Genomic DNA, 13,356 nt, shown 5'->3' with positions numbered 1-13,356 from the left:
GCATTCCCCAAGAGAGGATGGCTTTCACTTCAGCAGTGAAAAATTAATGAACCTCTTTGACAAAAAGATCATGATCATTAGAAAGCAAATTACGGACTCCTCTTTAAATCTGCATATTTCTCCAAAGCTTAGTTGTCCTGAGTCTGCACAACACTGCCAGGACCTAGGATCAAGGGAGACACTCAAGTGTTTTAATACTATATATCTTGACATATTGATGAAAATAGTCATGGCCTCTAAACCTTCAACCTGCGTACAGAAACCTTTGTTTGCAATTACAGAGATCATACGTTTCATGTAGTTCTTGACCAGGTTTGCACACATTGCAGCAGGGATTATGGCCCACTCCTCCATACAGACCTTCTCCAGATCCTTCAGGTTTCGGGGCTGTCGCTGGGCAATAAGGACTTTCAGCTCCCTCCAAAGATTTTCTATTGGGTTCAGGTCTGGAGACTGGCTAGGCCACTCCAGGACCTTGAGATGCTTCTTACGGAGGCACTCCTTAGTTGCCCTGGCTGTGTGTTTTGGGTCGTTGTCATGCTGGAAGACCCAGCCACGACCCATCTTCAATGCTCTTACTGAGGGAAGGAGGTTGTTGGCCAAGTTCTCGCGATACATGGCCCCATCCATCCTCCCCTCAATACGGTGCAGTCGTCCTGTCCCCTTTGCAGAAAAGCATCCCCAAAGAATGATGTTTCCACCTCCATGCTTCACGGTTGGGATGGTGTTCTTGGGGTTGTACTCATCCTTCTTCTTCCTCAAAACATGGCGAGTGGAGTTTAGACCAAAAAGCTCTATTTTTGTCTCATCAGACCACTTGGCCTTCTCCCATTCCTCCTCTGGATCATCCAGATGGTCATTGGCAAACTTCAGACGGGACTGGACATGCGATGGCTTGAGCAGGGGGACCTTGCGTGCGCTGCAGGATTTTAATCCATGACGGCGTAGTGTGTTACTAATGGTTTTCTTTGAGACTGTGGTCTCAGCTCTCTTCAGGTCATTGACCAGGTCCTGCTGTGTAGTTCTGGGCTGATCCCTCACCTTCCTCATGATCATTGATGCCCCACGAGGTGAGATCTTGCATGGAGTTCCAGACCGAGGGTGATTGACCGTCATCTTGAACTTCTTCCATTTTCTAATAATTGCGCCAACAGTTGTTGCCTTCTCACCAAGCTGCTTGCCTATTGTCCTGTAGCCCATCCCAGCCTTGTGCAGGTCTACAATTTTATCCCTGATGTCCTTACACAGCTCTTTGGTATTGGCCATTGTGGAAAGGTTGGAGTCTGTTTGATTGAGTGTGTGGACAGGTGTCTTTTATACAGGTAACGAGTTCAAACAGGTGCAGTTAATACAGGTAAATGAGTGGAGAACAGGAGGGCTTCTTAAAGAAAAACTAACAGGTCTGTGAGAGCCAGAATTCTTACTGGTTGGTAGGTGATCAAATGCTTATGTCATGCAATAAAATGCTAATTAATTACTTAAAAATCATACAATGTGATTTTCTGGATTATTGTTTTAAATTCCGTCTCTCACAGTTGAAGTGTACCTATGATAAAAATTACAGACCTCTACATGCTTTGTAAGTAGGAAAACCTGCTAAATCGGCAGTGTATCAAATACTTGTTCTCCCCACTGTACCTACATGTACGCTACGGTCACAAGACGCAGGCCTCCTTATTGTCCCTAGAATTTCTAAGCAATCAGCTGGAGGCAGGGCTTTCTCCTATAGAGCTCAATTTTCATGGAATGGTCTGCCTACCCATGTGAGAGAAGTCTTTATTGGACTCATCTCTTCAGTAGGTCCTATGATTGAGTGTAGTCTGGCCCAGGGGTGTGAAGGTGAATGGAAAGGCACTGGAGCAACGAACCGCCCTTGCTGTTTGGCCCTGTCCGGAGGTATAGTCAGATGGTGCCATAGAGTCTCCCAACCCCTCCGGTCTCAGCCTCCAGTAATTATGCTGCAATAGTTTGTGTTGGGGGCCTAGGTTCTCTCTCTCTCTCTCTCTCTCTCTCTCTCTAATTGACATCATTTGAGTCAATTGGTGGTGTATCCGTGGATGTATTTCAAGGCCTACCTTCAAACTCAGTGCCTTTTTGCTTGACATCATGGGAAAATCAAAAGAAGGTGCCTGAAGGTACCACGTTCATCTGTACAAAAATTGTATGCAAAGTATAATCACCATGGGACCACGCAGCCGTCATACCGCTCAGGAAGGAGACACATTCTGTCTCCTAGAGATGAACTACTTTGGTGCGAAATGTGCAAATCAATCCCAGAGGAGGAAACAGGTACAAAAGTATCTACAGTAAAACGAGAACTCTATCGACATAACCTGAAAGGCTGCTCAGCAAGGAAGAAGCCACTGCTCCAAAACCGCCATAAAAAAGCCAGACTACAGTTTGCAACTGCTAATGTGGACAAAGATCGTACTTTTTGGAGAAATGTCCTCTGGTCTGATGGAACTTACAAAGTTGTGGCAAAATGGCTTAAGGACAACAAAGTCAAGGTATTGGAGTGGCCATCACAAAGCCCTGACCTCAATTCTATAGAACATTTGTGGGCAGAAGTGAAAAGGCGTGTGCGAGCAAGGAGGCCTACATGCCTGACTTAGTTACACCAGCTCTGTCAGGAGGAATGGGCCAAAATTCACCCAACTTATTGTGGGAAGCTTGTGGAAGGCTACCCGAAACGTTTGACCCAAGCGAAACAATTTAAAGGCAATGCTACCAAATACTAATTGAGTGTATGTAAACTTCTGACCCGCTGGGAATGTGATGAAAGAAATAAAAGCTTAAATAAATCATTCTCTCTGGTGACCCTAACTGACCTAAAACAGGGCATTTTTACTAGGATTAAATGTCAGGAATTGTGAGAAACTGAGTTTAAATGTATTTGGCTAAGGTGTATGTAAACCTCCGACTTCAACTGTAGTTGTAAAATTTGGCAAGTCACTGAAGGGTAACATCGACATTCACACGCAGCACTCCAGCCTTCACGTACAAAGTCTAGATGACACATGAAAACAGGCTGCTCATTTCTGAAGGAGAAAATATATATTTTTTTAAAGTACTTATAGATATGTACCTTATTCCCCTCTATAATGTTTACCCAACAGCTTCTGATCTAGATAAACTAATAGGGAACTATTAAGCAATTAGACTCAAGCCAGGCTGGACTTTGTTAGCTTAGTCCACAAGACAAAAAGTCAAAAGTGCTACTGGTAGTTGAGAACTTTGACAGTCATGGAACTTGCCTGACGACTATCTTAGAAGTAGTTTGTGCTGACGTAAAAATTACGTGATTCATGATTCGTGTTGGCCGGCTCTGGCCCAACGCATCGGTTTCTTGAACCAAACAGAATGGTTAGAATGTGTACACATTCTAGAAGTCCTCGGGGAGGAAGCAAATCCAGACTCACCGTGGAGAAGAAACGTCAGTGGGCGTGGCGTTTGACAGGAGCGATGTGGATGGGTAGCCAGGCAAAGACGGAACTGCCAACAAGTTACACTTAGGGGAAAGGAGACTCATTTTCCAGGTACAACCAGATTTGAAAAGGTTCAATGCATCGGAAATGAACTTTTTAGGACACCTTATCAAAAATAACATTGCAAATCTACTGTCCTATGTTCCTCTAAAAAAAAGAAACCCCCAGGTTATAGCATCAAGTTAGCTGAGCAACTAAGTGCATGGAGAGCCATCATATTCCTATCCATGTCAAGAAGTCTAAGACAGTCGGATTGGTTACAGACTATGGCTAGGAGGGGTGGCAATATTTGCTGTGTGTCCTTAAAAACAAGTGGAAAAGTGACAATTTCATTCAGCGCTAGTGGGAAGTTTAAAGACCCACAAAAAGCAGTAACGCAGTTGATAATGGCAGGGATTTTGAGAGCAGAAGGGCAGCCTATCATGACGCACATTGCCCATGGAAACATATTTTTGTTGTTGTTGAAAAATGTAGTATTTAGAATCATTTAAAAAAACAATTGGTTTCCCCCCGATTTCATTTCATTTGATTCAAAACCAACCATAGCCTACCCTCCCCTTAATCATGGCTGGTTTAGCAGCATAGCACATAGTGTGTCTTTTTTATTTTGACCCTCATTCTTTTTTATTACTCACAATTCGCATCCCTGCATTTTGCTTGTTCACGTAGGCTATCCATCCCCCTTTTGGAAGAGCACTCGTCATCCCATTACCAAAGACACACTCCTCATCCGATTACCAAAGACACACTCCTCATCCGATTACCAAAGACACACTTCTCATCCGATTACCAAAGACACACTTCTCATCCGATTACCAAAGACACACTCCTCATCCGATTACCAAAGACACACTTCTCATCCGATTACCAAAGACACACTCCTCATCCGATTACCAAAGACACACTCCTCATCCGATTAGCAAAGACACACTCCTCATCTGATTACCAAATACACACTCCTCATCCGATTACCAAAGACACACTCCTCATCCGATTACCAAAGATACACTCCTCATCCCATTACCAAAGACACACTCCTCAAATACTATTCAGTCCTCCTATCATTTTTGGGAGAATCTGCCACACACATAGGCAACGATAATTGACAGGAGCCGAGTATTTAGTACAGACGTGCAAATGTTATGCGTAAAGACATTTAAGCCTACGCGTGCACACAGTGCCATGAAACGAGAGAAGTGATTTATGATGTCATGCATCTGACTCGGTCCTACCTAGAAATATTGTTGTTGGTTGTTTTTTGTTTAATTCTGATTCAAAACCAAACTTCCATGGCTTTGAATGCAATGCAGTTTCGTCTGTTATTTCTGCAGAAGTGCAAATACAGTATGATCTGTAAGAGCGTTCTATGATGTTTATAAAACATGATTTTATAAACAATGTTTGGATGTGCGTAAAACCCTCCATGGTCTAAGTTGCCTTGTCTGTATTATTATGCGCCCCACAGGGAGCAATTATGGTGTCTGTAACTGTCTCTATACATAGCCTATTTAAAACAAGTTGTTGTTAAGTTTTTTTTGTGTGTCTTTTTAGGCCTTATCAATTGCCTAGTGAATTTGATCTTGCTTATTGACTAAGTTTGGCATGTCCATATCCAGACTGCAATTTACAGTAAGGCTAGCCCCTAATATCAGTGTGAATGCTATACTGTAGCCTATGTTTAACAATGTATTTCCATACTGAACCAATGCAATTAGAAGACTGTGGGCTGCAAACATGTTCAACATATTTAGCAAATATGGGGCAGGCTATTTAACGAAGGAGGCTATAAGGGACTAACTTTGAAATTGGAGTTGATGACAACGCAATACATAAAATACCGTAAATACACAACATGAAGCAACCACATAATTAGCCATGGAGCACGCCTTCACACACCCACAAGTTGTTTATTCTCCAAAACCCAGCCCTTTCACAGCATCGCCAGCTACTACGCCCATAATTCCAATTGTGAAAATAGTTCAAATATTTCTGAAACACCCCTGAACCTATAACGCTACCACCAGCGCTACGATTTACATTTGCATTAGGCATGTTAAAATAGAGGCCAACGTGTAAATGAATAGTGGTGGCCAAACTGTAGTTGTATCCTGTGACCTTGCTGACCTTTTTCCCCAAATGTTGTGTGATGCTGACCCTACAGCTGTGCACTCAAAGCCCCCAGAACCACTGCAGCTGTTCTAACTGTGTCCGTTTACCTACACCAACACTTGGCACTGGCCTAGAGTTGGCTTGTTACACCAGCCAGGCCATAACAACATTTGGCAAAAGTGTGTGGTTTTTCAAACCACCAGGGCCTGAGCTCCTCTATCACTGCTAATAAATCAGTGTCTCAGTCTCTACCCAGGAGATTATAACCTGCCTTTGAGCTTTCCTGGGACACAGCCAACTGCCAGGCTCTTGAGAAATTCCAAGCTTCTGTTTTTCCATCAAAGATCATGAAATGTAAATCTCCTGTTCCAGGCCCTGGGTCTCCTGCCCTGCTAGGCACCGAGTTGGCTGTCACTCTAGGTCTGCAGTCCCTGCTCCTAGCCAGTTTGCAGCCCCCAGCCTCAGCCAGTGCCCAGCCACCTGTCCTAGCGCTATGCTCCCAGATCCCTACTCAGCTAGGCTTGCAGGCCTCTGTCTTAGTAGTAGGCCCCGAGTTTCCTGCCCGGCTAAGCCCTCAGCCTCCTGACCTGGGGGAACCACTGTTCACTGACTCAGGGGCCGGCTGTCTCCAGTTCTGGGAGGCCGCCCCACCTCCTGCACTTGAAGACCCTTGGCCATCACACCTGGGAAATCACCTGACCTCATCTCTGGGGCCCAGCCTGCCCCTGCCTTCGGATCTCTGATGAGCCTCGACTAGAGGTCTCCACCTGCTCCACCATGGGAGCCATCTTCTTCAGCAGTAGGGAGAAGTCACTAACTCAGTGCCCAGGAATGGGCCCCAGAGGCCTTCAACCAGCTGAGCTAGAGGATCTTCCACCATCCCTGTGGCATCCCATGGGATGGCCAGACACTGTTCCTCCTCGTGGGGTGGCCCCTACGCCCTTACGTGCCCCAAAGCCAGCACCTTCCAGGCCCCCATGGTCCTCTAAAGTGACACTTGCTATCAGCTGCCCCTCTAGTTTGGCCAGATGCACAGTAGGACTGGACCCCATTTTGTCTGGTCCCTTAGCTGCTCTGACCCTGTGCCCTGCCTGTCCTGCTGGATAGGGCAAGGCACTTAAAGACTATGCCCCACATTGAGGTATTTCCGAAGTTGTTTGGATTTCCGTAAGAAATCCAAGGGCGGCTGTAAAAAAGGCCATTCCTTTCAGCCAATCAGCAGCTTTGAATGATCATTTGGATTCTGGCTCCGCCCACTGTAGCTCAGTGTTTTTTAGTCTTCGACAGAAGATGCAAGTCTAGCCGGCGACTAAGTTTTCAGTGTTTATTTGAGAAGTGTTGTGTGTGCATCCACAATGTAAGTTGGGGCTTTATATTGTTGGGGATTGTTTATGATGATTACTGCATGCTACAGAAACCTGAATAATGTTGGTTATCTTGTTACATCTATAACGTAGTCGTTCTGTCGCCAGTTGGTATCATTGTTTACCTGTTTAACTAATACATATCGTCAGTACAGAATTGCCAGTTAATATACATTTTGCATGTCTGTATTTACACTATATGACCAAAAGTATTTGCACACCTGCTCGTCGAACATCTCATTCCAAATTCATGGGCATTAATATGGAGTTGGTCCCCCTCTTGTTGCTATAATAGGCTCAATTCTTCTGGGATGGCTTTCCACTAGTTGGAACATTGCTGCGGGGACATTCAGCCAAAAGAGCATTAGTGAGGTTGGGCACTGATGTTGGGCGATTAGGTCTGGCTCGCAGTCAGGTTTCCAATTCATCCCATAGGTGTTCAACGGGGTTGAAGTCAGGGCTCTGTGCAGATCAGTCAAGTTCTTCCACACCGATCTTGACAAAACATTTCTGTATGTACTTCGCTTTGTGCACGGGGGCACTGTCATGCTGAAACAGGAAAGGGCCTTTCCCAAACTGTTGCCACAATGTTGGAAACACAGAATCGTCTAGAATGTCATTGTATGCTGTAGTGTACAGATTTCCCTTCATTGGACCTAAGGGGTCTAGCCCAAACAATGAAAAACAGCCCCAGACCATTATTCCTCCTTCACCAAACTTTACATTTGACACTATGCATTCGGGCAGGTAGAGTTCTCCTGACATACGCCAAACTCAGATTAATCCGCCGGGCTACCAGATGGTGAAGCGTGATTTATCACTCCAGAGAACGTGTTTCCACTGCTCCAGAGTCCAATGGCGGCGAGCTTTACACCACTCCAGCTGGCGTCTTGGAATTGATGATCTTAGGCTTGTGTGAGGCTGCTCTGCCATGGAAATCCATTTCATTAAGCTCCTGATGAACAGTAGTTATTGTGCTGATGTTGCTTCCAGAGGCAGTTTGGAACTCGGTAGTGAGTGTTGCAGCTGAGGACAGACCATTTTTACTCGCTACGTGCTTCAGCACTCTGCAGTCCCATTCTGTGAGCTTATGTGGCCTACCACTTCACGGCTGAACCGTTGTTGCTCCTAGACATTTCCACTTCACAATAACAGCACTTACAGTTGACCAGGGCAGCTCTAGCAGAGTAGAAATTTTACTTACTGACTTGTTGGAAAAGTGGAATCCTATGACGGTGCCACGTTGTAAGGCCATTCTATTGCCAATGTTTGTCTATGAAGATTGCATGGACGTGTGCTCAATTTTATACAGCTGACAGCAATGACTGTGACTGAAATAGCCGAATGCACTCATTTGAATGGGTGTCCACATACTTTTGTATATATATAGTGTATTAGTATGAGTATGTTGTGCATGCTACTATTACTGGAAGATAATGTGTTATATGCCAGATAAAGTTATCAAATTAGTAGAAGACTCTAAATGGCCTGGTGCACTCTGCATGCACACTTGATTTATGGCCTATCAGATAAGATCTCTAGCTGGCCAGAGAGAGTAGGCCGTCAATTCTGACTGGCAGCAGTTATTAGCCTCTCTCTCTGCCAAGATGTTGACATCTCATCTTTAGTTGTGTGAATTGGTGTCTGCAATGATAATGATAGGCTATGTGGTCTACAGTCAGTAACAGTGTGTGGATAAAATCACTGGGGAAGCCAAAAAAAAGCAATTTTTCAACCTGTTGTGATAATTGCGTTGTTTGCTCTGTAACCCGTTAGTTCATAAGCCTTGCGACCGTGATATACTGTATAGGCCTAAGGCAGAGACAATGAGAAGAATACATTCAACCACACCTTTGTTTCATCACAAAACCGGAGAGCATCCTCTGTCCGGTGAAGTCAAAATCAAATCAAATTGTATTTGTCACATGCGTCGAAAATAGAGTTAAGAACATATGTACTAAATAAACTAAAGTTTAAAAAAATAAGTAACAATAATGAGGCTATATACAGGGGGTACGGGTACCGAGTCAATGTGCGGGGGTACAGGTTAGTCAAGGTAATTTGTACATGTAGGTAGGGGTGAAGTGACTATGAATAGATAATAAACAGCGAGTAGCAGGAGTGTAAAAACAAAGGGAGGGGGACATGTCAATGTAAATAGTCCGGGTGGTCATTTGATCAATTGTTCAACAGTCTTATGGCTTGGGGGTAGAAGCTGTTAAGGAGCCTTTTGGACCTAGACTTGGTGCTCTGGTACCGTTTCCGTGCAGTAGCAGAGAGAACAGTCTATGACTTAGGTGACTGGAGTCAGACATTTTTTGGGGACTTCCTCTGACACTGCCTAGTATATAGGTACGGGATGGCAGGAAGCTTTGCCCCAGTGATGTACAGGGCTGTATGCACTACCCTCTGTAGCGCGTTACGGTCGAAATGCCGATGCTCTCGATGGATCTGGGGACCCATGCCAAATCTTTTCAGTCTCCTGAGGGGAGAAAGGAGTTGTCATGCTCTCTTAATTATTTTCTTGGTGTGTTTGGACCATGACAGCTTGTTTGTTGGTGAAAGCATATTGCATGTAACAAACATGACCTACAGCATGGTCAAGCAAGTTAATGTTTCCAACAATTTCAGAACCACGGAGAGTTACTGCAAGTCGCAAAGAAAACAGGAGCTGCCTACACTAATCCAACACCATTTCAACATCATCAAATCACCTATGCTTAGTCTAACACAGTGACAACTAAAATATTCCAAACATGTTGACTCACTCTACTTGTAGAGAAAAGCCAATGCCATCCTCCTCTCTTTCATGTTGATGAAACGGTCTATCACTCTGTCATACAGTACACGCTTTTATTTTTTGTTGTCCTAGGCTACCTGAATAAAATGCTTGCTCGCTAGCGTAACTTCCTTTCATGGGCAACGTTAGCTAGTTATCGTTAGTCGTCTACATCTAGCTACATATTGAACTTCCATCATCTCAGTCCAGGGGCACTATGTATACATTTATGGTTGGATCGCCGTTATAATAATTGGCCAGTAAGGAGAATTAAGTAAAACCACAAGTCCAAATCCCTATCTCCATCCATAGCTAATTTAGGAAAGGGTCCATCTTAGCTAGCTAGCTAGCCACCAGAGGACGACAACACAAGGGCCAGATGTATACAGAACGGTGCATTTATGATGTGTGTGCGTGCGTAACTCTGTGGTGGTTGCCAAGAGCCAATAAAACTCTGAATATGGACACATCTGCATGGTTTGCAGATTGGGCTGCCATGTTTTTAAATGGTGCACAATGCACTGTACTTACACAGATGTTTGACAGTTAAAATCCCAGTGTGTTCTGTCTGGACCACTGCCCTTAGCACTCCTGTTCTAAACCAATAACTAACCTTGACTCATGTCACACGTAGCAACTCTCACTGTTGGGAAAACAACAGGTCACAGTTCATTGCTCTTTTCACAGGATAAATCTCAACTGCCAAAGAATGGATCACAGCTTAATAGTGAAAACCATGGTCACACCACTGAAGATGCCAGAGTTGTTATTTAATAGAATGACAACCGTTTGTTTTATAGACCAGGGTTTATAAACATGTTATGAACTCATTCAATAAGTGCAAAAGGCTGGAGTCATTGGTGAAAGGAAATATTGACACTAAGAACCCCAGACAAAGTACACGGAACAAAAATATAAACGCAACATGTAAAGTGTTGGTCACAGAAAGATCCCAGAAATGTTCCAGATGCACAAAAAAGCTTATTTCTCTCAAATGTTGTGCACACATTTGTTTACATCCCTGTTAGTGAGCATTTCTCCTATTGCCAAGATAATCCATCCACCTGACAGGTGTGGCATATTAAGAAGCTGATTAAACAGCATGATCCTTACACAGGTGCACCTTGTGCTGGGGAAAGAAAAGGCCAAATGTACAGTTTTGTCACACAACACAATGCCACAGATGTCTCAAGTTTGAGGGAGTGTGCAATTTGCTGGCTGACTGCAGGAATGTCCACCAGAGCGGTTGCCAGAAAATTGAATGTTAATATATCTACAATAAGCCGCCTCCACCTTTGTTTTAGAGAAATTGGCAATACATCCAACCGGCCTCACAACCGCAGACCACGTGTATGGCGTTGTGTAGGTGAACGGTTTGCTGATGTCAACGTTGTGAACAGAGTGCCCCGTGGTGGCGGTGGGGTTATGGTATGGGCAGGCATAAACTACGGACAATGAACACAATTGCATTTTATCGACGGCAATTTGAATGCACAAAAATACTGTGATGAGATCCTGAGGCCCATTGTGAGGCCCACTTTTTTTTAAGGTATCTGTGAAAACAGATGCATATCTGTGTGAAATGTGAAATCCATTGATTAGGGCCTAATGAATTTATTTCAATTGACTGATTTCCTCATATGAACTGTAACTCAGTCAAATCTTTGAAATGGTTGCATGTTGCGTTGATATTTTTGTTAAGTATAATACTATTTGACCAATTGACACTGCCAAAAGGCTTCTGAAATATAACAGTAATATTATACTTTTTAAATAACAGCTAGGCATGCATTACAGTGTCCAATACTGTGAAAAGGGGTTAGATAGATATCCCTTGAGTAGTCACTTGTTACTGGGGATTTAGAGTCACTTTCTTTGGAACAAATTCAATTAACATGCAAGATTTCTCGAGTGGCAAAGCTTGTTACCTCTGGTTTGCCATTGTTAACTTGTAGCAAGGTCTCTGTCAAAAGGGCATTCTTAATACACACAATGCCTGGCCCCACGCTCTACTGAATATAAATCCTCACTGTGCTCTTACTACAGCGCATTCAACATGTAGGTCTACAAAACATTGGGAGTAAAAATCTTCAAAATTCCTTAACGTAATTTCTACAAGTATTTCAACGAATCTGTCCTTATTCCCATGTAGGAAAAGCAATGGATAATGTATCTACATAATGAAACAATTGCGGAAAGTTGCTTTTAATTAGGAACGGTTTTCAACAAAACGTGTTAGTTTTAAATGTACCTATTCACCTCCGTCGACAAGAAAACGGTCCCATAAGAATTTGGCCAATGAACCTGCTACCATGCTTCGAGAGATGAATGATCCAACGATGCGTAAAGTGGAGACGTAAAATAAGTAGCTAACCAAACTCAAACGTAGTACAATAAACGCAACAGAACTCATACAACAACAACAACACAAACAAACAAAAAACAAATCTTACATTGTTTTATCTGAAGGATTAAGTTGCCGGTGCATGGCTAGAGAGAATCCAAATAAACTGCCCGGTTCTCCGTCTTTCCTCAGGACATTCAAGGTATCCAGGTTGAAGCCTGATATATGGGTCCATTCTAGCAAACAAATAAGTACCACGTGAATTGGAAAATATATTCTCGGGTGCACCATTGCGTTAGGACCTAAGGGTACCACTATAGTTCAATGCTGTGCTGGTTGTTCCACTACCCCTCGCTCAGGATTCGCTGCAGAATTCCATGACCTGCTGAATGCCTCTGTTGTTATCCCGGGTTTACGGATTAGTAATCGTGCACTACAGCGCTCCTCCTCTGCTCCCTCCACCCTTTACGTCACCACACAAATCCCTAACAGTTTTCTAACTTTGGGGTTTGATTTGACCTCCAGTCCCTGCCCATTCAGTCGTCTTCATTCATTCCAGTTCACATTAGAGGTAACATTTTATAAAAATATACACGGTGTCATTAAATTAAATCAAAGTACACTGTAGCCAATATTGATCCGAAATGGCTATTTGGTAACCAGACTGGACTGAGAGGCACATTAAGTCTATTCATCAACATGTACAGTATATTTATCAATAATCACACTCTTATGCCCAGAACTGATCATCAAAAGAGGTCCATGTGTCTTAGGGCATCTAGCTAATAATGCACGAGTGGCCAGGGATTTTAGTCTTTGCAGACAGTAAACGTAGTGGTTGGACGCAGATGGACACTAGGTCAAATGTGAAGCGAATCAATTGGACAAATGAACCTCCCAAATCCAGGTGGACAATGGGGTAGGTAGGATTGGCACTGACTCGATACTCTGCCTCAAGCCTTTTGTGTTCATTAAGCTGCAGGGAATGGATCCTCTCTAATTCAAGCTCCATAAAAAAAAACACGAGAGTCGGGGAATGTCTTGTGTCATAGTAGTTTGCCAAGTTGATTAAAATGTTTAAAGCTTCTTAAAACAAGGCATATTTTTTGATAGACAATGGTCCATTTGATAGGCTCCTAATCATTCATCCAAAAGAGAACGGCTTCTGAAATATGTATGACCATTCTGACTAACAACACCTGGTGGACACACTGTTCATGAATTAGTCATGATCCCTAAATGTGGTCTCTGCGTTTACGTCACAATTGTGGAAAG

General features: G+C 43.5%; 1 protein-coding gene across 1 annotated transcript in view; it reads right to left on the bottom strand.

Moving 5' to 3' along the window:
* The window catches only part of LOC109871313 (integrin alpha-6-like), a 30,086-nt gene extending 17,597 nt beyond the window's left edge, over positions 1-12,489 (bottom strand). Inside the window, exon 1 of the mRNA XM_020462145.2 lies at positions 12,191-12,489. Within this exon, the coding sequence (XP_020317734.1) occupies positions 12,191-12,372 (182 nt within the window). The 5' untranslated portion in view covers positions 12,373-12,489. The remainder of the gene's footprint in view (positions 1-12,190) is intronic.
* Positions 12,490-13,356: the final 867 nt, after the last annotated feature.

The sequence above is a fragment of the Oncorhynchus kisutch genome, linkage group LG26, assembly GCF_002021735.2.
Source record: "Oncorhynchus kisutch isolate 150728-3 linkage group LG26, Okis_V2, whole genome shotgun sequence".
Classification (NCBI taxonomy): Eukaryota; Metazoa; Chordata; class Actinopteri; order Salmoniformes; family Salmonidae; genus Oncorhynchus; species Oncorhynchus kisutch.
Note: the sequence above shows the minus strand (reverse complement) of the source record. Positions and strands in the feature narration are given on the sequence as shown.